Source organism: Streptopelia decaocto, assembly GCF_964273445.1.
Source record: "Streptopelia decaocto genome assembly, chromosome: 1".
Taxonomy (NCBI): Eukaryota; Metazoa; Chordata; class Aves; order Columbiformes; family Columbidae; genus Streptopelia; species Streptopelia decaocto.
This window is the reverse complement of record NC_138663.1, coordinates 182,016,491-182,030,067: the sequence shown is the minus strand read 5'-3', so window position 1 is coordinate 182,030,067 and position 13,577 is coordinate 182,016,491. Positions and strand designations below refer to the sequence as shown.

Here is a 13,577-nt window from a genome sequence, read left to right as displayed (position 1 = left end):
ATTACAAGGCATATGTCTACTTCATATTAAAATGGGTGAGAAGATTATCAGACATTATTCCTTTGCAGAAATTAAGGACACATTAATTATATGATTTAATTATATGATTTTAAAAAAAGTATGAATCAATTAGGTAAGAATCCACCTAAACAAGATACAATGGATATGCTGTGAGAAGTCCGGAATACTGGATGACCATTATGCACCTATGCAGAAGATAATGGCTTACATTTAAGAACAGATATGATAGCAATAACTTCAGGAGGGGAAAATGTCTTTCAGAACCAAAACACGGTCTTTGATCCACAGCGAAAACAGATGCAGAGTATTACTGAGTGTTACAAATATTACTAAAATTTTTCTGCAGCATAATACATAACGATCCATAATTATGCATCTGAGAATAACATGTTTTTAATATATATATGTATCTATATGTACACACACGCACATAAAAGCTTACAACTAATGTGGGTAGAACTGGCTGGAAGCTGTTCAGAACAGTTTTCTTTGAGGTCCTTTGAGTGACAGTTAACTCACATGGATGGACAGAAAGCAGTGGGGCAGACTGAGCCTGCTAAAGGCAAATATTGACCAACCGCAGCTTTAATTAGTGGAATGGGGAGAAGATACATCACTGATGACTCCCTAAAAGTGTTGGTTTTTTTTTTAATGAGGGAGGCTAAAAAGTCTTGAAATAAAATAGTGACAAATTCAGTATGAACTGAATTCTGTTGGTCAGGCTTGACGACTCCGACTTGTAAATCTGACATCTGTATAAAATTCTCCCCAAAAGACAGTCAATTTAAAATGAACTTAATTTAGAAAGAGCTCTGCATTCCTCCCATGGTATTCCTGCCTGAAGACTGCTCCAAGCCTGGCATTCTATTTATTACTTGTTGCAGATGGGAAATTAAGGCAGGCTTTTGCAAGGCTCCTCACTTGGCAGATGTTGCGAATCTGGAAGACCATCATACTGATCTGCCTCTCAAGCAGCAATTTTATGCTTCCTAATAAAATTAAATTTAAATTTTAAGTACAATGATCTTTTAACTTGCTAGTTGGAAAAACAGGCTCAATATACAATAGATGCTTCAGAGATCTCTCGCTTATCACAAGGAGTGACGCATCCTTTCTACTCAGATGATGAAGCCTGAACACAAGCTATGGTTGTTTATGTGCAGTTGATATCGGAACACTGCAACCCTTCTGTGGCAGCACTGCCAGTTCCTTCTCTGTCAAGATGGACAGGGACTTGTCCATCTGGCCAAAGGCCCTCTGCCTGAAGAACAGCACAAAAACCAGACCTTAGTTCTGCTGTATTCACGTAGCCTGGATAACCAAGGAGATAAATTAATTAGAATTATCTATTAGGTAGTTGGTACTACTAACCTCTTCCTATATTTCTAATATCTGTGTATGTTCTGTAAAATAAAGTTGTAAACACAAAATCTGTTATACAGCACTAAGAAATCCAGCAGTGAGTAGAAAATACACTACAAGAGCTTCCCAAAGTTCAAAGTCCACAGTCATTTTGATGTTAGTTGAATGCTACCTTTCACCAAATAATGGGGGTGTGTTATTAAAAAACGAGGTGTCTGTCAAATGACTCATTTCATGTTTCAAACGTCATAACCATCGTGGAATAAAAATACTAATATAAGCAGCCAGCTCGAGATCATCCTAAAAAGGGAATCAGTGCTGGTGGGTAAGAAGGTAGTTGCACGTATTAGGAAAGACAGAAGTGAAAACAAAAATCAGAAAACGGGCAAGAAAAGGGGAGTGGGAATTAAAGCCAGGGAGAAACATGCTGGAACATGAAGAGTTCCATTTCTCTGAAGGAAGTCAAGGAAAATTACAACTGTAAAGTGAATATAAAGGACATGAATCAGCAGTTCACCTGCAGCTACGTGATAGAGGGACAAAAGACGGGTGTATTGGAAGAGTAATCCTGCAACTCCTAACTGCTGTGAGTAATCCAGATTTACCTAAACACTGCCTCCAACTTGTGAAATAAGAGATTACAAAGCCCAATAGCAGCCAACAATTAAAGAGGATAAGTAGAAGGAAGAAGCCTGAAACTATTTAGTCTGCTGCTTTGGTTAAATTTGGGAGCAGTATTGTTAAGAATGGTTATTTTATTGTTAGCTTTAGTCTTACATGGACTAAAAAGTGGGGGAAAAACGAGCAAAAAACACCAAAACAAAACACACTTTTCTAAATGGCCTGAAAGTTCTGTCTTTGTAGACCAGGCAAGGACTTTCTTGAGGTGAATGACATGCACAGCTTTTGGCTGTATCATCATCCCAAGCTGCCTACAGCAATAGTACAACTAATCACACACTGTATTTTACTGTTTCGTTCAAACCACGTTCCCCAAATTGTCTCTTCTCTGTGCAGTTCAAAGATCAGGGTCAAACACCCAGGACCAAGGACCACCCTCCTTTTTCCATACAGCAATTAGCACAACAGCATCTTAATACCATTTTTTATATTCCTTCTGAACATGAGAAATTTTTTTTTAATTTTTTTTTTTTTTTTTTTTTTTTTACTGTGTGATCAAGTACTGGCACAGGTTGTCCAGGGATGCTGTGGAGTCTCCATCCTTGGGATGGAGGTTTAGGCTGGACATTAGGAAAAGGTTCTTCATCCAGAGGGTACTGGAGCACTGGAACAGGCTCCCCAGGGAGATGTCACGGCCCCAAGCCTGACAGTGTTCAAGAAGAGACTGGACAACACCCTCAGACACATGGTGTGAACTGTGGGGTTGTCCTGTGCAGGGACAGGAGTTGGACTCAATGATCCTTGTTGGGTCCCTTCCAACTCAGGACATTCTATGATGTTCAAGAACTGACTGGACATGGTCCTGGGCAACCAGCTCTAGGAGACCCAGATGGCCCAGATGACCTCCAGAGGTCCCTTCCAATTGCAGCCATTCTGTGATACACATCTAGTTTTTAAGTAAAACTATTACTATTCAGGCAGAGGATTAATAATCCTAACCATTTGCATCATCAAAAAAAAAAAAAAACAATCCAGGAGTGCTGGGTCTGTGCTAGACAAATAATGAAGTTCGACACATCCTTTATTTCCTTTGCCTTGGGGCTTTATGATTGTTCTGCCTTCTCCCCACTCCCTTGCCTCCAGCATAAAACTTCAACAAAACCTACAGCACTTGGAAAATATGTTGTCTTTAAATGTCTGGACACTGAACTCAAAAGTTCTTGTGCTGCTGACAGTCACAAAATCCACAATTGCCACCGTGCTCTACTGAATAAAGAAGTTTTCATAAGCTTGGCTAATGAAGAGGTGGCGCAAGCCAGTTTTTTTATGTGATATATAACTATTGATGAATTTACCTATACATTTTCATAAATGAGAATGATGGAAATTTGTTCTACATTCCAGATGCATTTATCTCAACTATTTTAAGAAAAGAGACGTGTTGTCGTGCAAGAGTTTTCAAGTCATAGACTAAAACACACAGATGAAAGCTTGCATAGATATCTGGCAAGAGGTACCTGAGGGATGTTTATTTTTTTAAAAACAAGAAACCTCAATCTTTATAGTATATATGGGAACTTTTTCAGAATATATTTTGCTTTAAGAAAACAGAATCACTAGACCCCCTTTATGGTTACAGCATGTCAATCATAGCATTTCGTTAAATTGTCCAATTTTGAAAAATGCTTCATTTAGACATTGCCAAAATAACCCCTTTTCCCCCCTTGTGTTCTTTGACTTATAACTGACTTGTGTTCTTCCATACTTACTAAAACTACACTAAATAAATCTATAACTGCAAATGCAGTATTTCTCTTGATTTTACCCTGAATAAGATCAATGTTTGAAAACAGGAACTTAGAAGATCCACTTAAAATGGATCAATACTAAATTATCTTTTTGACCTTGATTGTTCCAGTTCCTGTCTCTTCCTTGCCCTGCTAGCTTCTTAAGTCTGAAATGTCTCTGCTTTTTTCCTATGACTGCCTGAATCTCAGACATCAGTATGATGGAACGCTATGTGGATTTAACCTAGATTTCTCTCAAGGCTATTTTCCCAAGCCGTGTTGGCTCTTTCACCCAAGAGATCTCATTAGCATGCACATATGCACCACTGAGCCTCAGAATTTAATAACTCTATTCCCAGTTCAGCCACAGATGGTATGTCATCTCAAGCAAGTTACAAACACTGTGTGTCTCGGTTTCTCTCAAAAGTAGAATCAAGCATCACACAAACCACTCGGGAGGTCTCTAGTCTAACCTCTTGTTCAAAAGGAGGGTGGACTCTGAAGCCTGTCCAGATTGCTTGGGGCTCTTGTCCAGTCAAGTTTTGAAAACCGCCAAGGACCGACACTTCACAGCCTCTCTGTGTAACCTGCTGAACATTCAGTTCTCCTCAGACTGAAAAATACTTTGCTCATACCCAATTAGAAATTCTCCTTTTTCAATTTATGGCCACTGTCTTTCCAGACACCTCCACAGGTGTGGGGAGGCTGCTGTGATGTCCTCCCGCAGCCATCTCATCTCCACGGCCACTCTTCATGTGTTCCAGCCCCCAATCATCCTGGTGACCCCAGCTAGAAACAAACCAGCCTGTTCATGTTTTGTTCGTTTGTTTGTTAATTGGAAAGCATTCAGCCTTCAGCAATGCCAGTGGCTCATGCCCAGCTGACTGTCCACCAGGAGCCTTGGGTCCTTCTCAAGCAGAGCGCTTTCCCAGCCAGGGGGTCCCCAGCCTGTCCTGATAGAGAGGTGAGTCTGCTCCAGGGACAGGACGTCGCATTTGTTATTTCTTAAACCATGAGGTTTTGTTGAACCCATCACTGTAGCCTGTTTGGGTCTCTCTGAATGGCAGCCCTGTCCTCAAACAAATATACCTTGACAATACATATATTAGTGAATTAAGCTGTGCAGTAACGGTACAGCAGAGTTCTATGAGTGGAAACCATTCCACATGCACATACAGAATAGCATTTAATTGTGGCACAACTATCAGCACAGAAGAGCTGACCTTCAAAGGCTTACATTTAAATACACCCTCTTTGTAGAAGAAACTGTTGTAAGAATCTCAAAGGCTTCACAGCAATTAGACTATTGAGAGCCTGAAGTGGAGCACACACTGGGGTATCCAGCACCCTCCAGGAGCACAGACCCTGGCTGGTGTACTGACACCTCACCAAAAGGTCTTCCCAAAACTGCAAACCCCAGGCAAGGCAACTCATCACACTGCGACAGCCTCGAAACGTCACGTTCATCCTCCCAAAACTGCAAAGGGCACTGTGTTTTCAAATGTGTAAATGCAAGGGTTTTCTACGCAGACTAGATCTTTCTAAAAACAAATAAATCAATAGAGCTTCATGATTCAGCAATCATGTAATATCTACCTCAGAGGTCACTGTCCCCTCCCAATATGATCCTCCCAGCATATTCTTTTTCCACAGTCATTCCACTGACTCATTCCACCCTCAGAAGAAAGCTGCCATCAAAAGCTGGAGTTTGCTGAACCCTCGAAGGAAGACAACCACAAATTTTCCAAGGATTTGCATTCAAGGAACTCTTAAAATGCTTGTGGGTTTTATTTTTGTGTGTGTGTATATATACAGATATATAAATAATACATATTACACACTTAATAATATATAAAATTTATAAAAATATTTGTATATATACAAACACACAGACACTGTTTGGAATGGGCAAACAAAATATCAACTTATTTTTTCCACAACTTCTATAATAACTGTTGGGCAAATACTACTTTGCTGGGTTTTTTCATGGTAAGTTTTGTAAGGCTGTTGCACAGAGGACCCTTGCTTGTGGATGCCACATCGATTGCTCAGATGGGAGCTGGAGTCTCTCTGTATGTCCGTTGTGGTCCAAACCCCAGGCCACGTGATGTCTGCTGCAAAACTGTTTCTGACTTCATTGCAGAGCTCAATCTTATTAATTATCTCACTCCTTTGGTTTACCACATCTGTAAAATTAGGACAGATATCTGAGTTTTATAAATTAGCATGCTTTTCATCTGTAGATTCAAAGTAATTTCCACCGAGGATAAAAAGCAGTACATAAATAGTAAGAAAATGAATGTTGTATTATTCATATGGATCAGGAGACTAAAACCAGATAATGCTAACCTTTGTCAATCAAAGCATAAATGGAGTTGGGGGGAAAGAATCTATGCAACAGCTAACAGAACGCACCATTACTTATCCCAGCTGTAGTTCTTATGTTTGAAATACGTCAGCATGTTTTTGGAAGCACAGAATAAAGAACATTTTAAATTACTAGGACTTAAAAATCCAATATTTGCTTCCAAATATATTTCCTGAGAATCACAGAAAGAACTATTTTATTTGTATGGAAGCTATTTGGTGGCTGTAGCTAGTGGCTACTGGGTAGCAAATATGTATAATGCTGACACATATTCCAAAACTCACAACTGCAGAAGAGTTAACTGAAAATGCTACTGGAGGTAAGTATGCTTACCGTTCTTATAAACTGCCCTCAAATGACCACTAGCATCAAGTTATTACATTGCTGATAACAAAAAAAGATTAAGAAAATTTATTTGAGCCTTTAAAAACACAACGGTTAGATTACATTTGCAACTGCAAACATTTCATTAAAATACTTCACAGGGAAAACACATATATACACATTATATTTTGAAACTAAACTTTTCTTGATATAGACATTCATATGTTGGATTAAATATTCATTGTAATGGGAGGAGTCTAAACCATTTCCTGTGCAAACACTGTTGATTCCAACAACATTTTCTTTCAAATGTTTGTTTTTACAGGAAAGTTCAGCATCCCATCTTGATCCACATCTTCAGAAATGAACTAATTTAACTTTAGCTTTTCCCACCGAACAGAACTTTTGGTTCCAAAAGGTTTCCATTCCACTATGTAATGTTGATATTCAAACTAGTTTTTGGAAGCTGATCAGAAAGAAAATGATACTGTAGCACAGAAAGACAGGAGTGAACGTAAGAGAAGTATTTACGGCATTAAATATAACAAAACATTACAGCGCAGGATAGTTTTTCTAGATATTGCACTATATAAAGCTTCATCTAATTGTGGACTTTGCCACATGACAAATGTTAAGCAAAAAAAAAAAAGTTCCGCAAATACATTTTTAGGGCAAGGGGCCTCAGCCAAGTATAAATTCGTTAATCTGAAAAGAGAAACTATTCACCACTGCATAAAGTATTTGCCTTGTCTCTATGCTCATCCCTGCACTGAGCGCATAGAAGTTGTAATGCTATGTACGGACAGCAGCTCTTGCTCAGGCAGCCAAAAACGTAAATGATACCAACAACTGACGATGCAGCTATCACAAAGGTCTGGCAGGATACATCCTGTTTGAAATATTAACTATAATTCTTCTGGGAAACAGTCGTATTTTGAAATCAAAGCTTCATATTTGTTATTCAGGTCGGGAAGTGAAGATAAATGGAAAAGGAAGCGAGATACAGAGCGCTGACAGAACTCCTCTGTCCCACAGGTTCCTTTCTGTCACTGGGGAGATGGGGATGACACGAGCTCTTCCAGATCTCGTTTTGAACTTTCTAACCTCTAATTCCAAATTCTTCAACTCACTTCAAAATAGCAAGATATTTTCAGGGAAGCACCACAAACTTCTTAAGATTTTTTTTTGTTTGTTTTTAAGTATTGTTCTCACAATCGCTGGCAACCTCTACAGAACAGCTTTAGGAGCCAAAATCTCAAGAACACAGTGATATTATTTTCAGGAAGCTGCGCTACTTAACCAGTAGCACAAATTCATCGTGTAAAAGGATACAGGGGGTGACATCAGCCACAAGACCTTTTTTCTAAGGAAGAGTTCCTCATGAACAACAAGTTTTGTTTACATAAACTCAGTTTCCCTATATTTATGCTTGCAGGTGCCCATAAAGCCAAGTAAGCAACAGAATCCTGGGTACCTGTTGTGGCTGAAGCCAGAGGGTTGTCATTGGAGGTTTGGTGGATTTCATTAAAATCTTATCAAAGTGAGGGAGAGTAAGGGGGAAGAAAACTCAGTTTGCTAGGATTTTTTTACTCTCGTCCTCTTTTAAATAATCATACCCTAATCCAGAATGCTCTGACAGACAGCAGAACCTGGTTGGCTTAAAGACCTAGTTGCATCATGGAAAACACAGGAAAAGACAAAGTTTGCTCTTTGCCCAATGGTGACTGGAGAAAGGTCCACAGAAAACTTGGCTGGAGGAAGGCTATAAAGGGAATTAAGGAAGCTCCTCCTAGAACAAAATAAACCAAAAATAAACAAAACAACCCCAAAACAACCATGTCCCATAAAATGAGCAAAACTGCTTTGCTGACAGGAAAAAATAAGTAAATGACTATTTATTAGTGTGTTCACTAACATATAAATAGCATATAAATATATGTTATATAGTATTTATGGATATTTACACACACAAAGTATAGCAACTGTAAAGCTAACACTGCTATTTCAGAAACATCTAACACCAACTACACAAAATCTAAGGGTTTTTCTATATGGAAAAATAGTGCTCATTAGTTACTCGCCAGTATTTCCCAGGTGGACCCTCTTAACTCTTTGTTAAAAGTGCCTACTTCAGTCTGCTTTAGAAAAGATTAAGCTAAACTGGAAAAAAAAATAGTTTTAGAGTGTGGGGTAATAATGTTCTCATAAGGAACAAATGCAGAAAGCTGCTGCTTTTAAAATTTTTAACATTTACACTTTCACACTGAAATCTCTCTGTAAATACAGCTATCCAAAGGTCAGCGATGATATATATGTGTAAATCCACACCTTCCATGCACAAAACTGTATTTGGTAAGGATGTGTTGAGTTGAGCACCTGAAGAAAAAAAAGAAAATATAAAAGAAAAGGTTGTCACCTAGTCCAGCAGGAGGGAGTAACTTCCTGAGAGTTACTGAGCACCCAAAGAGGTTTGGGGAGGACTTAAACTATTCAATGGACTCTGCAAAATGTCTGAAGACTTCAACTATGCTCAGAACCACCTTTGGCTCTCCAAACATCTATTGTATGGAGAAACGTTAATACCACACATTCATTATTTGTTGGGAGACTGGGTCATAAAATACCCTATTGTACTGACAATGAGCAAAGCAGAAAATTAAATGTGGCTTGAGAACCTTCAACTAAGGGTATTCTGTATTTGGGCCTAGAATTATGGCACAGCAGTATCATCCCAGGAGCCGCAGCAGAGTTGTAACGCTGCCTGCAGTAAGTATGGAGCCACTTTCACAACACGCAATGATACTGACAGGTGATTTATGCCAAGGCAGGATTAGCACTCTTGATTTTAAACTCCTTTTTTAAGTAGCACACTCCAAAGCATAAGACTTTATGCCTTCTGCAAAAGCTTTTCTTAAGCTGTTGTTCACATGATACATCCCCTACTCTTCTCACATCTTCTTCTCCTCTCTTCCACTCTTAATTTCCTATTAGTGTCCTCATCAGAGGTTACTGGGCAAATTTGGGTGAGATCAGAGTATTTCTATGCCACATCACCAGCATATTTTGGCTGCAAACATTCTTTAGTAAACCCTAAAAAGATTATCTACTTGAAGGTAATCCTGCAATGGCAGACAGTGTGGCAGCCTTCATGACACTGTGCCAGGAAACGCAGCAGAAGACAGTCAAAGAACCAGCCCAAAAGCTCATTCTACGAATCTTTATTTTCTGGAATTTCAGAGTATTTGGCTTTATTCATTAATATCAACTGGTTTATTAATATATCTTGCTCAGATCTTTGGAAGTTCTTGATAATAACATTCTGAATGTGTAATTCTGCTGATCCTCTTCCACTCTTTAAGTGCTTTGATTTACTTCAAGTCCAGAACGCCTCCTATGACTTTCTTCATATAATAAATCTTCATAAAATGTTGTAATATTTTTCATGTTCACACTTGCGATTCAGATGTATTAATTGTCCTACAGAAACAATGTCTGTAAAGACAGCAGAGAGGGGAAAACAAATGTCCCATATATACCATTTTGGTGATGTGAGCTTTTTTCAATCTACCAGAATTCACTCTTCTATATACATTCTCATATGGCTTTCAAACCTCACTTGAGGCTAAGGGTTTTCCAGCAATTAAGTGATATGAATAATACATTTGTCCCCTGCCCTCCAAAGACCCGCATAGGCAGTAGAAGTTCCTTGTCGAGGAGGTAAAAAGATTAATTTCTAATGCATTTATATTAGAGAAGGCAAAGTTCAAAGAATATATCCTGCACTTAACCTCAAAGGTATCAAGTTTTACAATGGCCCTCAGTTCCTTTCTCGTCTGAGATCTGAGAATGAACTCCTAAAGATCCAAATACCTCTACAGCTACATAATTTTTTCAATTTGTTAATCCTGCATGGATTGCATAGCCTCTTCTACTAAAAGTATAGATGATGCTACTGTATTCAGATCTGCATTTATTTATGCTCTAAAACATGCATGCTCAAAAAAAAAAGCTTCTTCAAGAGAATTTTGTGCACTGGTAGGTGTAGATCTGCAGTTCTGCTGAGAAAAGATGCAAATGTGTCAAGGAGAATGTCAAAGGCTCGATGCCCCCTAAGAGCACTCATATGCTTTTGGAATTTTCATCTGTACAGGGCATCTGTTCCTGGCACACTATTTTAGGACTGTTGCCTTGCTCAGGCACGTGCATCCCCTGATAACAGGGCAAGAACTCAGAAGTAGCTACTGTGAGACCAGACCACCTTTTAATCTGGTTAATAAATGTCTGCAAGTCTCATTTCTAGGCAAGGAAAGCAGTACTAAGACCTGGGCAAAGTTAAGGCAGATCCTGTATCTCATCCTCAGCTGCAAGAATTGACAGCTCTGCCTTAAGGAAATCATAGTCAAATAACACACTTCTGTCAGTATCTGGACAGGGTCAGGAGGATTTGCTCCCCAGTGGACAATTAGCCAGATGCATTCTGTTTGTTTAGCAGTAGGAACTACAAGCCCATGATGGTAGGCTATCTGGAAACAAACATCATACAGGGCAGATCTGGATCCTGAGGTACTATGAAAAACCTGTTTTCTGGAACTTGCAGTTTGTGTCTACTTGGTGTCAAACCAACTGCCAAACCTGTGGTCAGGAAGGAACTCCACAGCTCAGCCTGGGCCTGGGAAATCCATTATATTCTAGAGAAAGGCACTCCTGCTAGGAACAACTAGGCACGCAGATCACCTAACGGATTTCCCATAATCACAGGCAATTTGAGTAATGATACTGTCTCATTTGTTGTGGCACACTGTTCTAAGGGCTTGAATACTTTGGTCAGAGTTTTATAAATGCAGCACATTCAGTAGAAATGTGCAATTTAACCACTCGCTGTACCAGGAAGACGTCACTAGAAAACATCTGCGGTCCCCCTTGGCTTTGAAACAAGTGGGTTCTGCAGGTGAAGAACCTGACCCCATCAAAATCACACCAAAGCCTACACCAGGGCACAACTTCATCGTGAAAATTCAACAGATCCTGTCTTCCCAGGCAGCGGTCCATCACAAAGATTTAGGAAATTAATAAACACCATCTATTCTGCAGATCAAATCTGGCAACTCAGAGGCTTGATGCACAAAAGATCATGAAAGCAAATGAAAACAGCAAGGCATGCTGTTTATGCACAGCTGGCCATTTTTCAAGTTTTCATTGTCTTTTCAAAGAACTTAGAACAAATTACGCTACTTCTAATTAAAAACTGGTTTTGATCACGGGAGCACAAAAATTACAAATAAAACCCTTTATATTCTGGGCAGTTTTGCACTTCAATAAGTTTAAAAGCCGCTGCTGTTCTGTTCTTTGTTGCTGTTGGGAGACGCGGAGGGAAGGCGGCAGCGACCGGAGCTCGGGTGCTGTTTTGGGGTGGGGGAGGCAGCTCTTTGTTCCTTTATTTAAACCAGCCCGAGTTTCAAGGCGAAGTTCGCTTGTAACACACACACACGATCACCAGGCTCTGCAAGACACGCCGCGGCCAAACCTCCAACTTCACCCTCGCCAAGCCCTCCCTGCCCTGAAGCGTTTTAGGGTTTGCGAGCTCGCTGGCTCGTCGGACTCATCCGTGCCGCCGGGGGAGATTAAACAACGTGTGGAGACCAGACGCCGTCCAGACATCGATCTACACGCAAACCAACTTCCCGCGACCGACCCAAGCACAGCGCAGGGGCACCCCGACCCTCCCCGGCAACGACGGCCAGGGACGGGCTGCGGAGCGGCCGCGGACGGGCTGCGGGAGCGGGCGGGGGCGCCGCCGGCCCGTCCCCACGCCCGGGCTGGCCAGGGAGGGCAGCGCCTGCCCGGGCCGGCCCCTCCGCTCGCCGCGGGTCTGGACGAGACACCGCGAAGAAGACGAAAGCGCCTTTTAAAAGCCGAGTTGGACGCGATCCAAGCGCTGTCGGGGTAAAGAAAAAAAAAAAAAAAAAAACAAGAAAGAGAAAAAAACACACACAAAAAAAATCCCCAAAGTAGGGAGAAGCGGGGCTTTAAAGCTCGCTCTCCTGTCAGCCATTTTAGAAGCGTGAGCTGCGAGGGGCGGCGGGGCGCACCGCACCGCACCGCTGCGCTGCCTTCCCTGCCGGCCTGCCCGCGGCTGATGGACGAGGAGCGAAGAGCACACACGAAAAATAAACCCGTCGCCAGTGCGCTTCCCTCCCCGCGGCAGCACTGAGCGGAGCGCAGCGCCCGCAGCCGGGCCGGGTCAGCGCTTCGGGCCCCCCCCGCACTCACCTTGGCGTCCGGCGGCAGGATCAGCACCTGGCTGTTCTCCTCCTCCTTCTTCGCCGCCTCCTTCTGCGCCAACGCCGAGTTGAACGACACCTTCACCATGGCCGCTCCTCAACGCCGCGCACGCAGGAGAAGGAGGACAAGAAGAAGCCCGGACCGGCAGAGGTTCGAAGGCAACGTCCTGCCTTGTGCCCCCCGCTGCCGCCGCGCCGCGAGTGCCGCCCCCGTCCCCTTGTCAGGCGGCGGCGGAGGAGAGGCGACCTGCGGCGGGGCGGGGAGAGGAGGGGAGGAGGCGGTGCCTGGAGGGGCGGGCGGGAAGGGGGGAGGCGGGGGTGACGGGGCTTCGCCCTCCGCTCTCCAGCGCTGTGGCGCGGGGCGCCTGGGGCTGAGCTAGTTCCCCCCGCAGCTCCGTTCTCGTCGGCCGAGGGCTGCGTGCCCCGCGGGCTCAGCTCACTGCCGGCGCCCGGCTGTGCCCCCGGGCGGCTTCGCCTGCAGCGGCCTGGTGCCCCCAGCCTGGCCCCGGCGGCGAACCCCGGGCCTGGCTCCTCTGCAGGGCCTCCAGGGCAGGACCGGGCCTCACGCAGGGCTGGGCGGCGGCCTGGCAGGCCCTGATGCTCCTGTGAGGTTGTGGCTTCGCATGGGGGTGCCACCTTTTCCAGGGGGGCAGGGGTGGCATAAGTGGTTTGGTTCACCTGATGCCGTGTGTGCATTTCTTAGATTGCCATTTTAATTAGATGTTTTAAATTCAAATCTATGGGTGTTAGGATCAGGATCAGGAACAGAATCCCACAAATGCTATTTAGGAAGCGTGAAGTCCAGCAATTGTT

At 42.6% G+C, this 13,577-nt stretch overlaps 1 protein-coding gene across 2 annotated transcripts in view; it reads right to left on the bottom strand.

Moving 5' to 3' along the window:
- The window catches only part of ITM2B (integral membrane protein 2B), a 28,233-nt gene extending 15,201 nt beyond the window's left edge, over positions 1-13,032 (bottom strand). The window contains exon 1 of one of the 2 annotated variants that reach the window (XM_082043516.1): positions 12,754-13,032. In XM_082043516.1, the coding sequence (XP_081899642.1) occupies positions 12,754-12,852 (99 nt within the window). In that variant the 5' untranslated portion in view covers positions 12,853-13,032. The remainder of the gene's footprint in view (positions 1-12,753) is intronic. The other variant, XM_082043515.1, reaches the window with a different exon arrangement.
- Positions 13,033-13,577: the final 545 nt, after the last annotated feature.